This window comes from Electrona antarctica, assembly GCF_951216825.1.
Source record: "Electrona antarctica genome assembly, chromosome: 21".
NCBI lineage: Eukaryota > Metazoa > Chordata > Actinopteri > Myctophiformes > Myctophidae > Electrona > Electrona antarctica.
The window spans coordinates 34,973,385-34,986,848 of record NC_136802.1 but is presented as its reverse complement, the minus strand read 5'-3'; the positions used below and the strand labels follow the sequence as shown (position 1 = coordinate 34,986,848).

The 13,464-nt window shown below is 42.6% G+C and overlaps 1 protein-coding gene across 3 annotated transcripts in view; it reads right to left on the bottom strand.

Moving 5' to 3' along the window:
- stk26 (serine/threonine protein kinase 26) overlaps nt 1-12,671 on the bottom strand; it is a 53,048-nt gene extending 40,377 nt beyond the window's left edge. For all 3 annotated transcript variants that reach the window (XR_013788690.1, XM_079491539.1, XM_079491540.1), the window contains exon 1: nt 12,424-12,671. Coding sequence is in view for 2 of the 3 variants with exons in the window: in XM_079491539.1 (XP_079347665.1) it covers nt 12,424-12,444 (21 nt within the window). In the remaining variant the exon portion in view is untranslated. The remainder of the gene's footprint in view (nt 1-12,423) is intronic.
- Nucleotides 12,672-13,464: the final 793 nt, after the last annotated feature.

The following is a 13,464-nucleotide window of genomic DNA, read 5'->3' as shown; positions in this document are numbered from 1 at the left end:
GTCATATTATTAAAGTAGGCTAAGTAAACTTTAAGAAGAGCTGGTCAGTGAGAAGCTGCTCCGCTCGGCTAATTGATCTGACCTATATTTGCGCAACTGAGTGGCATTTGGCAGCACCTCGCTGCTGTCATAAAGCCTCGATTAAATGACGTTTTATTTCACTTAATTTTACGGCAAGATCAGGAAAATGCCTTTCCTTTACACTTGCGTGTGCTGTTTCCACGAAGCCTCTGAGTTTATTTCAATTATAAATGCAAAATGCTGTTCGTCCTGTGCTGCTTTGGATTATATATTTTTTATTTGAGAGGTAATGCCTGTGTCAGGCAGTTTTATTTAATGTTGACTTGTTACGGTCGGATGTTTATTGGGTCAAAGCAACAATTGTTGCTTATTGTTAAATAAAATAATTGAGACCAATCCAAGCATGCGTTTCTCTCTGCTATATCGTTGTTTTATTTATTTTACACCGGGGCTCCACCGGGCGCGTCAGCGTCGCGTCTCCGTCACCGTCAGGGAATGTTCCCTTTTTAATCAATGAAGGGTGGCTCCACTGCCCGCGTTGCGTGACATTAACGCGTGCATTACAATTGAACCGGTGCTTTTTTGACCTACGCGACGGAGACGCACCGCGTCCGGTGGAGCCCTGGCGTTAATTCATTGTGCGTCACTGCTCGCCGCGCAACCCCCCCCCCCCCCCCCCCCCCGTCCCGTCGGATGACGAAGCGTCGACGATCGATCGCTATTCGTTTCGAAGCGTCGATCATCAAAAGCGTGATCGAAGGTCAGCCCTAATTTGTGGTCACAATTATTACATAATCGCCTGACCACAAGTATTTGAGGAGTTAATTGCAATTGTTTTGCATAATTGTTGTCTCTGTCAGGTGGAAAGCTCATATGTCCAAAACTGTAACTTTTCAGGATTCAAATTTGTATTATTTTTATTAAAAGAGCATTCAGTGATTTGGGTGATTTGGACCCCCCCCCCCCCCCCCCCCCCCCGGTCCGCCCCTGCACGTTATTATTAATATGCATGTATTAATAATCATTTGGCTTCTGTTGTTAATGTGTTGTTAGGCCCTTAAACTCTGTACACTTTGATCTACAAGCTCACAATGCATTGCAACGCAGCATGCTGTGAGCTTGTAGAACTGCTATATCTAATGAATGTTTGTCCAGAAGAAGGATGCTAGGGTTCATGACGGTTATACTAATCCAAACGTATTATCGTGAATGAAATAGACATTTTATTGTTATATATTTCTGCACATTTCTTCAATTTTGTGTAAAAAAAACTCATGGATGAGTGCTCTATAAATAAGGTTTATTATTAGTTATTATGTTATTGCATGAATGGACTTGGCAACCAGACACATGGTGAGACTGTACCGTAGGGTCGTTAATGTTTAATCTCACTTATCGTGGATCACAATCAAGACTCCACGGCTCTCCAGGCCTGTGTGGGATCACATACGGGAAGTTACTGTAAAGTGTCTGCAACCCAAAGATAAACGCTGCGATAAAACTTAATGGTTTGTGTGATGCAAAATATGTCCCGGTAAACTTTTATTGAATAACAAACAACATTTCGACCCTTGCGGGTCTTCGTCAGGTCATACCCATAGACCAGGGGCTTTCAGCTGATTGTGAACCAGGGACCACCACCCTGACTTAGAATCAACCTGGGGACCACTATTGTGTTGGGTGGGGATAAATGGTAAATGGTGCATTTATATAGCGCCTGGCGCTTTACATAGATTGTGCATTACATTCACCCATCCACTCCACACACACATTCATACACCGATTGCAGCGGAAGCCATGCAAGGTACCAACCAGCACATCGGGAGCAATTTGGGGTTCAGTGTCTTGCCCAAGGACACTTCGACATGTAGACAGGAGGAGCCGGGATTCGAACCGCCGACCCATGGATCATTGGACAACCTGCTCTACCTCTTGAGCCACAGTCGCCCCGAATAGCAAGGGCTAAGATTAGTGCTTTTGTAAGTTAACACTTGCTATGCATCCCATGTGTATACATCCCACTGTTTCTCAACCGTTGACTACTACAGGGGTTCTCAACGTTTTTGGCCGGGGACCCCCGGAAATGCTTTGGCAATGTCTCGGGACCCCCGCCCCGCCCCCCAATATAAATTGACTGCTACAATAACCTTAAACCATTTTGGGCGGGAACCCCTTTTGGTGTTTTAAGCATTGTTATAATTTAGCTATTTAAAAATAGCAGATCTACAAGCTCATAGCGCGCCACCGAGTGGCGCGCTACGAGCTTGTAGGTCTGCTATTTTTGAAAAATCGTGAATTAAAAAAAAAAAAAAATCTTTTTTTTTTTTTTTTTTAATAATTTGGGGGACCCCCTAAAATAATTTGGCGACCCCCCGAGGGGTCGCGACCCACGGGTTGAGAACCCCTGTGCTATGCATCCCATGTGTGTACATCCCACTGTTTCTCAACCGTTGACTACTACTGTTAAAATGTCCTACTAATAACTCAACCAGACAATCCAGTGCACTTCCCCCTTCTTGAGATTCTGACTCCCTTTTTCTGTTGAATTTCTTGAACTCCAACTTGTCAGTAAATGTCTACATGGATGGACTCATCATAGGTCACCAGGTCATTCAGTTCACGGTTTCTCAACTAGTGGAAAGAACATTTAAAAGAAATCAACAAATCCTACATGCATGGTCAGGGAACACATGCAATACCTCCACGGACCACCAGTGGTCCACGGACCACCTGTTGAAAACCCATGGCATAGACCAGGGGTTCTCAACGTTTTTGGCCGGGGACCCCCAGAAATGCTTTGGCAATATCTCGGGACCCCCGCCCCGCCCCCTCCCGACCCCCAATATAAATTGACTGCTACAATAACCTTAAACCATTTTGGGCGGGAACCCCTTTTGGTGTTTTAAGCATTGTTATAATTTAGCTATTTAAAAATAGCAGATCTACAAGCTCATAGCGCGCCACCGAGTGGCGCGCTACGAGCTTGTAGGTGTGCTATTTTTGAAAAATCGTGATTTGGGGACCCGCTAAAATAATTTGGCGACCCCCCGAGGGGTCGCGACCCACGGGTTGAGAACGCCTGGCATAGACTGTAAAACAATATGGACAAAGCGTTTGGGTGGCCTAGAATGGGCAGTAAATGAAGCCTCTCTCATAGGGAGTAGGACCATAGTCATACCTGAGTCTGACGAAGACCTACAGTATGTCTATTATGTGTTAAATCAGTGGTTCTCAAAGTGGGGTGCGAGGACGCCCAGCCATCAAGGTGGGGGGGTTCAGGGGGTCCCCAGCAGCAAAATGCGTTCATACAGCATCACAATAATTGTAACCACTTTTATCCATTTACTTGTTGGCTATTCAAAAATCACACCCGTGTGAACTGAGTGGTGCAAATACCCCTCCCCCCTCTCTCTCATTAGCAGGCAACAGTGCAGCACTATCTCTCTCTCTCTGTTTCTGGCACAACAGCGCCCCTTTTGGTACTCATTGGTACTGGTGCTCACACACGGACATTGCTGTTCCTTGGAGTGGTTGCACCACTCAAAAAATAGCAGATGCACGAGCTCACTAAGCTAGGGCAATGGGACGAATATATCGCTAATCGTGGATTGGATGAGTCCAATCTGCGATTTTTTATTTTACATTTTGCAAAATAATACTCCTCCTTATCGGGCCTTATCGAAAATCCAACTCTTCAAATGTAGCCCAAGTAAACTTGTACAGTCTACACAGTGAAATAAAGTGAGCATACCATTCCCCTTGCCCCAGCAGCATAGGGGAAGTGTAACATGTTGTTTACGTGACGTCAGCTCAGTCCGGACCCAGTTTAATACAGTCACACCACAATGAGAATGCACACTGCCGTCTAGTGTCTCATCACAAAAAGTGACTGTAGATTAAGTGGAAGAGTAGCGACGTGCTACACTGTGGGACCCGTGAAGTTGGAGGGGGGGGGGGGGGGAGGGGGGGGGGGGGAGGGAAAAAAAGAACAGTAAGGAAAAGACAATGAGTGAAAAAGCAGTTAGCAACAAGCTAGGCTAACAACACCAGCATGGCAGCAAACATATTACAAGGCTACTGTCGGCAGACGATGGTTGGTAGGAAAAGTTAGGCCTATCGCCCAAGCTTGGAGCTCACATGCAGCGCATCACTTTGTGCCACCGTGCCACGCTGCAAGCTTCTACAGCTGTTATTTTTGAGAATTTTGGTGTTAAATGTTAATATAGTGTAAGCTGGAAAGGTCACAACACAGAGAGAGAGAGAGAGAGATGTTTTAGGAGGTCATTGAACTGACTGCCCTCTCGAATATGTAAACATTGGACTGCAGAGAAAAAAGTTGGACATGGATATGGAAACTTCCTGTGTCCGTGTTTGTGTTTGTAACAGAGAGAGAGAGACACAGAGAGAGAGAGCGTCTGTGTGAGTAATAGAGAGAGAGGTACCCAAATTTAAGATAGTCTCTTTGCATGTGTGTTTGTTGATGTGTGTGTGTGTGCGCGTGTGCGTGCGTGCGTGTGTGATCAAAACAGAGAGCCATGCATTCCCTTGCAACATTCAGAACAAATCTAAACAAAACAGTCGATCGGCCCATGCATGCAAGAGGGTGTTTGTGTTGTGTGTCTGTGTCTGCGCGTGTGCATGCGTGTTGTGCTCTACAGGTCAAAGGTGACAGCTGCAGAGAAGGAAATAATACACAGCAAATCCCCCAGCGACAGAGCCGTTACCGTGGGAAAAAAAACAACCCATCTTATCATAACCAAAACTAGCCTGTATTGATATCTGGTCTAGAGGGGCGTGTGCCGGTCGAGAACAGGTGGTGGATGCTATTGGTTCACCCATCTGAGCAACCGCCCCCGACGCCCTCCATTTTCCACACACACACACACACACACACACACACACACACACACACACACACACGCACGCACACAGAGTTTGACTTGGGAGGGTTGCCATACAATACATACAATACACCATACATAGTCACCTGGCTACCATCAGACCGCTGAACAAACGCTGAGCCCACACCTGTCGCCAGGCTGTCCTGATGACTCAGGCAACGACACAGGAGTATCTGTCTGTGTGTGACTGTGGGTGTACTCCTCTGCTGCTGCACTGTCACTATGTATACATTAGGGCATTCACTTCTAGTCATTTTTACTAGTTGACTAGTTGCCTAGTTTACTTTACTAGTTGACTAGTTGCCTAGTTTACTAGTCGACTAGTTGTTTAACCACCTATTATGTTGTTTGTTTGTTCTTTTAATAAATATGTGTACATTTAAAAACTGTGTACATTGGTGACTATAACTATAATCTACCTGATATTGAAGCCTACAAAATCGGGGGGAAAAAAAAATATATATATATATATATTTTTCTTTTTTTCTTATCAATTAGTCAACTAGTACCAGCAAGGTCGACTAGTGGATTTACTAGTCGACTAGTAAACTAGTCGACTTGTTGCTTAATGCCCTAGCATACATTAACCCATTTAGACCAGACGTCGAAATAGTTTTCTGAAATTCCTATGTTTCTGTATGTGGTGGTGCTCAATATTTCATGTCAAGGACCCCAGAAACTATCGGTATTTGGCCACCGACCCCCATCTGAAAATATGTTGTTCCAGGGACGCCCCCGGAAGCAACGATTTGAGTTAACAACGTTCGCTCTGAAAGAATATATATTCAAAGATTTGCGCCACATTTTCACAATTTTTCAAAAATAGCAGACCTACAAGTTCGTAGCGCGCCACTCGGTGGCGCGCTATGAGCTTGTAGATCTGCTATTTTTCAATAGCTAAAGCATAACATAATGCTTTAGGCTACACCAAAAGGGGTTCCCACCCAAAATGGGTTAAAGCAAAATAAAATATCACAAATAGCCAAAGTATATACTATAGATACTGTATTTAGGGCTGAGGTGGTAAATGTATGTTGTGTGTAGTAATAATCTAAATCTACAAAGTAACTTGTATTTGCCTAAGAGATGTAGTGGAGTAGAAGTAATTGGAAATTGACGAGTACAATTTTGAGTTATTTTTTTACTTTACTGAAATGCACTACTTACAGTAACTGTATTACTGTAAATTCTGTAATTAGTTACTTTCCAGTTTCCACCACTGACCACTGGTTGTTTTGTGGCGGAGATCGACTCAGCAATTGACATTTTCAATCACAGGCGGCCTCATCATGCTCTTGTATATTAACTGTTCGTTCATCTTGCGTTGACCCAACGCTGTGCCCTGTTAACGTTCCCGTTTGTGATGTCATCGCAGCAAACCACACAGAAACTCAGTGACCACGACAATGGCACAGAGGAAGTTCCACGCGGGATTAGTTACTTTCCAGTTTCCACCACTGGCCACTGGTTGGTTTTCTGGGGGAGATTGACTCAGCATTGACATTTTCAATCACATGGGCAGAGCGGCAGAGCCTGGCGGCCTCATGCTCTTGTATATTAACTGTCCATCTTGCGTTAACCCAACGCTGTGCCCTGTTAACGTTCCCGTTTGTGATGTCATCGCAGCAAACCACACAGAAACTCAGTGACCACGACAATGGCTCAGAGGAAGTTCCACGCGGGTCACGTGATCTGCCTGCGCGCGGCGGCGGCGGCGGCCGGAGGAGACAACAACTCATTTGACTGCCGAGACCAAGCCCAAACCTGCTATTCAGTCACTCAACAAAAGCAGCGGGGGACACGAACAAAGAATTGCGCACGTCAGCTCAACAACCTGTGTGCCTCAATGGGAGCTCTGCAATGAATTCTAAGTGACTTCAATCGCCACGATTTATGACGTAATGCGTAATACGCCATACAAGGCCTTTCATTCAATTTCAAATCATTTTGCTGTGGTTATAAAGAGGGGACGCATTAAAGCTTTGTAACTTTATTTTAATGACTACATTTTAATTTTGTCCAATCTGTATGGTAAAGAGTAGGTTAATACGATATAACTTATTATTAGACAATTGGAATGGTTGCATTTTGTCTCCCTGCCTTTCTATTGAGACATTTAGTGTCAAAGGTCATGTCTCACCTATACACAGGATCTGACATGCATTTCCAATGGTCAATATTCAATTTATCCCCTGAGCAAGCAGGCAGGCTCTTATTAGATCAATGGTAAAAATGTCAGCACTGGCGCAGGTGACCGCGTTCAAATCCAGGGTAGAAGAGGAACGGTGGCCCGGACGGTTAGCTCAACCGTCTGGGCACCTAGGTCTGCCAAGCCAGCCTGACGGCGTGCCGCGGGTTCGACTCCCGATCCCGACGGCCTTTGCCGCATTGTCTTCCCCCATCTCTCTCCCCATTTCCTGTCAGGACTACTTTCATCCATCCTATCAATAAAAGGCAGAAAATGCAACAAAGAAAATATTTAATATAAAAAAAAAAGAGGAACGTTGCCGTTAACATGACCTAATAATATAAATAAATAATACTTTTTCATTGATCGTGATCTCAAAGCTCAGCAAGATAATTCTAGATAAGCATCTCTTCCTGGTGTCATGACTAAGTGGACTAGACTAGCACCAAGAAGAAGCAGCAACAACAACAACAACAGCATAAACCTGATTTATTACTGGAAGCATTTAGCTATGAACAAGCAGCCGTGGCACCATGACAACAACAGAAGAACAAGTGATCATTAAAGACAGTACAAAATATAACTAAACCCGGAAACCACAAACCACCATGTTTTTATTTTGTTCCCCACACACGCAAGTACGCACACACACACACACACACACACACACACACACACACACACACACACACATGCGCACGCACACAGTCTCATGACTGTTCAGTTGGATGTTTACTTCCTCAAAACCTTGCATCAAACTTCCAACAGGCCATGACGTGAAAACTGTCACCTAAAATAGCAGATCTACAAGCTCAACACACTGAGGTGTGAGCTTGTTGTCTGCAGGCTTTTGACCACTTTAGTTTCAACCTCCTGTCCCCATCTTTAAGGCAATCATTTTCTAAAATCTTGAAAGAATATTCATAATTGTTCGGATTTTCTGTAATAACATTTAATAACAATAATGTAATAACAATAGCAATAGTAGCAGCAGTAGTAACAACAACAACTATTATTATTATCATTCATTGGGAAAAGAAAGTGCTGCTTTGCTCCCAAATAATCTGAAATAAATAATGGTCATAAATAACCATGGTCAAAGTATCACCACCAGGCTGCCACTCATAAAAATGGTGCATTTATATTTTATACTGCACCTTACAAATGCTTTACATTACAATGTGTATTACAATTACCCATTTCACACACACACACACACGCTGATGGCAGAGGAAAGTAGGAAACCATGCAACCTTCTGCAGTAAGGGTTTAAGAGTCACACAGCCAGGAAGAGCCGGGGATCGAACTGGAAACCTTCCGATTCCACGGCGGCCACTGACTCTATACCTCTTGAGCCACTGCATTGTGACAGCCCTAACTGCCGTGCTTGTTGCCTCATTTCCTCACTAGAGTCATGACATCAATCATCCATTCTGACCTCAGTGGGAACTAACTTCTTGCATTAAAACGTAGCTGACTGAGTGGGTGTTCTACACTGTTTGGTGAGAGAAGAAAGACCCCCATCATGACCTGCTGTCCTGGCTAAACATCTCGCTAGTTTATTGATTTAGCGTAATTTATTAGCTTGGTTCTTGTTGATATGAAGTCTCAACCCCAGCCATGACCTGCTGTGACCTTTAAACGAAACACGCACAAGCATGCACGCACGCACACACACACACCCCTGTTAACTCTGCTGGCAAACTACAAAACGAAGTATATTGACCGAATTATAATTTTTTAAAGGCAACACAAAAGTATTCCAAATGACATTTGGTGGTTTGCTGAACACCACCAAATTAAAAAGAAATTCTGGCGATTCAGGCCAGGTTCTGGTGATGTCTATATCCGGGTAAGACTCTGTTGAAAATCTGTACGACCACCAATGATTGTCGTTTCAACACCATGACGTCAAACAACAGCGCCGGACCAAACATGGCGGTTCATGTTCAAAGGGTATGAAACCATATAGGCCGATACCACATAACACGACAGGCTGCATAACACTGAACTTATAGTGCAGTGATGTGTAAGCAAAACAGCTGCAGCTAATCAAATTAATAATGGGGCTGTGTTAGATTTGAGGTGTGTCGATACTGTCTGACTGTCATGCGTGCACATTGGCATGCCCTTGGCTCTGGAGTCTGGACACACCTATGAAAATACAACAACACACCCATTATTATTCATTTGTTTGGTGCCACTTACTAGTCTGCCATGTTTTTCTGCCTGAACTGGAAAACAAACTATAAAATCAGTATATATCAAGTGAAACCTATATACAGGACATGCCCGAGTGGGCAAATACCAATTGAGAAATGCATGTTATTTATTATATTTGCATTCTTGATTGCTCCCATCAGTTCCATGCTGCCACTGTCTGGCTATTCTTGTTATTCATATTATTATTATTCAAACCTCTCTGCCTCTCTACCACCAAAATGAGTGTGCAAGTTAACATATTTCACCCGGGCCGAAACCCAATTTGAATCTACAATTAAATATGATCAATGAACGAAATAATATATTACGTAACGTGAATCAATGAATTCATGTATAATGTTTTCGGGGAGGATCTCATTGTCTGTAGTGTTTTACACACAATCAACAGGCAATGAATTTGAGAAGTTTATTAGAGGGGGGGGGGGGGGGCTGGTGGGGGGGGGGGGGGGGGCTGTTCACGTGTTGCGCCACCGGTACCCTCTAGATTAGTCTAAAAGGCAAACGGAAGTACAAATTTTAACATTCCAATTATGTTCAATGCAAAAAAAAAAAAACTATATATATATATATATATATATATAATTAATCACAGTTATAACTTATTTGTGTGAGTTAATCATCAACTTTAAATTGTAATCTTGACAGTAGATTGGATAAGCACTTGAGCTGCAGTGCCGGTACGACAAAAAGAACACCTTTAAGGTTGGACCCTGGACAGTACATACAATATTTATTATTATTATTAAAGAAACCTTTAAGGTTGGACCCTGGACAGTACATACAATATTTATTATTATTATTAAAGAAACCTTTAAGGTTGGACCCTGGACAGTACATACAATATGTATTATTATTATTAAAGAAACCTTTAAGGTTGGACCCTGGACAGTACATACAATATTTCACAGTATATCTTCTTCTATCTGACAGTAGCCTATTCATCATGTGCAGCTGTGCGGCTCATTGAAGCGTGTCAGAGCCTGTCTTTAGGGCGTCATAACACAGTCACGTGGACGGCGGACAGACGGTGTTGTCAGTCCATTGATCTCGATGTCTGGCGTTTGACTAGAGGTCGTCAGTTCATGCTTTGAGCCACAGGTATCAAACGACAGCACCTAGGGCTGCCACGGTTATGACAGTTAAAACCCATTTTGACCTGAGATCAGATTCTAAAAATGTCTTCTACATCCTGACAGTTTTCTGAAAAAGCTATGTTTCTATGTGAGTGGTTCTTCGATTATAAAAAAATAGCAGACCTACAAGGCTATGAGCTTGTAGATCTGCTATTTTTCAATAGCTAAAGCATAACATAATGCTAACACCAAAAGGGGTTCCCGCCCAAAATGGGTTAACTTGATGATCATTAACTGTCGCTAAAATAATTGCGATTAATTATTCAATTGTGATTTTGTCGTTGAATATTGGAACATTATGGATTAAAACATTTGAAAATATTTCAACCTGGTAATGATTATGACGATTATGCAAAAATAAATGTGATTATCTCAAATAATTGTGAATGGTGATTATTATGTAATAATAGTCTGTAACTTGCAGACAGCAGCATCACCAAATTTCAATCATGTAGGTGTTTGCGAATAGTAGATTTTTTTTACAGAGGTACACGACAACCTTTGCTATACTACGGCCCTCCAGGAAACATAAATGTGATGTTTTGAAGTGACTTTCGTTATGCAACACTTGCAGTGCAGAGCAGGAATTAAACTTTATAGACGTGAGCCTCTCTGAGACGTGCCATGTTGTGAGCATGTGTATGCCAGGGTGGAGGGAGGAGGAAATCCATTCCACTCCTCTCTGGAATAGTTTATGTCCAAAATGATGTGATTTTCCATGGAAAGGCGCACAGCTTTTATCAGTCTCGCCACCTCAGTTCCATTACAACACACAAATCCCAATTTTAGACCTAATTGTGTTTAGCATACATTGTAAATTTCAATGAATTTTACGGTTAAGTGTTTTTTTTTCTTTTCTCCCCACTATTCTGACTGTTAACAGCATTAAAAAGAAGCCAACTTTCAAGACGCTGAATGGATGGATGGATGAATAGCTCCTTTCTTTCTCTCCCTTCCAACTCTGTTTGTAGGTGTTCTGCGTGACGTCATACACCAGAAACCACTTCCTCCTCCGCAACGGCGAAACAAAGCAGGTGGCACACCGAAACGAGTGACCCTGTCGAATTCTGCGACCCCAGAGGTCTCTGTTCCATTGAGTATAGTTAAACTTGATTTTTGTTTACCTTATTTTAGTTTTTAAACGTATTCTCTTTTACTTAACTAAACGACAATACATTCATTGTCTAATGTAACAAAGAACAATACGAAAGAGGGCTTCGTGATTTTAGCATGACACATCCAAATATGGTGTTGTTATTGTGTGTGCCATATCATGTTAAAGAATACAGAGAACGAACTATTTCTACGTTTCATACACAAAACATCCTAGCATCACGTCAAAATGCAAATAAAAATCCATTATAACCAGATGCCAACATTGCCAACCAAATCTTTTCACAACGAAGCTACAATTCGATGGGTCACCAATTGGAGTGCAACACATTCAACATCCAAAACATGAAAGGATCGAGGCTTCAACTAGCAAATTAAAGTTCCCCTGAAAACACTGCACACACACACACACACACACACACACACACACACACACACACACACACACACACACACACACACACACACACACACACACACACACCTGTAACCTCACAACAACTGCTAAAGTCTGTGTTCCTCCTCGCCAGACGCATTTCAAAACTAACATCACTAAAAAACTAACAAGAAAAGTAGAATATGTCAACACAAAATACTAGACCTACAAGCTCACGGCGCGTTGTCTAGTACTGCGGCTGTAGTTTGCTTTTTGACACAGCTTCTGGTTGTGAATTCAAACCATCGCTGACTTCACTTGTGGCTCATTTTTACTTGACTCGTTCATCCCCTACCCGTGTGTCCCTCACTCATGCTGTAGTACATTATAGTTGTTCCACTGTCTGAAGTCCTAAAATAAACAAATGGGACCGTTTTGAAGCTCAAATCTTCCACCTTTTCAACTTACCTGCATACCAGGAACTTCCATGGTCTACTCCTTCTCTTCGACACCACACTTCGAATGGCTCCTTTCTCCCTCCTCCAGTGTTTTTGTTTTTATGTTGTATTAATTATTCGGTCCCCACGCCCTTCTTCTACAAACTCCACAACGCGATTATGATATTTAAAGAGATAATCGGTTCTGTTTTTGCTCGAGAAATGTCAAACTAATAAAACACAACACGTACGTATCCTTATCCGCAATACAAAGTGCTGCTCACATACACAGAGAGTGTGACGAGGTTTGGACACTGCCTACTTTTGGGGAGGAGCGTGAGAGAGAGAGAGAGAGAGAGAGAGAGAGAGAGAGATCTGTATTTTTTATATAATCTAGTTTATAGTTTGTTTGACACTTGATTTGGCAATGTATAAAGCTCCTTTGGATTGGATTGAATTGACATTTATAATTGTATTGATGAGAGAGAGAGAGTTGCTTTTTTATTTATTTGTTGTATCTGTATATCTAAACATGTCAGTGTACTATATATATACCGGTATATCTATTATGTGTACATATATACTATATAGTAATAGTACTATATAGTAATATAGTGGCCTGTCTTCTCTAGTGTGTTAGGCAGCCTATATAGGCCTAATTATATTGTAATAACACATTGTGTGTGTGTGTGTGTGTGTGTGTGTGTGTGTGTGTGTGTGTGTGTGTGTGTGTGTGTGTGTGTGTGTGTGTGTGTGTGTGTGTGTGTGTGTGTGTGTGTGTGTGTGTGTGTGTGTGTGTGTGTGTGTGTGTGTGTGTGTTTCTGTTGGTGACGACTAACGCCACTTTGTGGCTTTGTTGCGGTACTGTCACAGTGAGAAAGACTGAGTTTGATTGTTGGAAGCACTCAGTCAGGACTGACTCAGGCCTACCTACATTAAAAAGGTTGTGGACCAATTTCATATATTTTTGAGTGGTGCAACCACTCCTATAGACAGCTATGTGTGTGGCTGTGTCCCTGGGTCTGTCCCTGTGTCCCTGGCTGTGTCCGACGGAAATAGCATTATAGTGTTT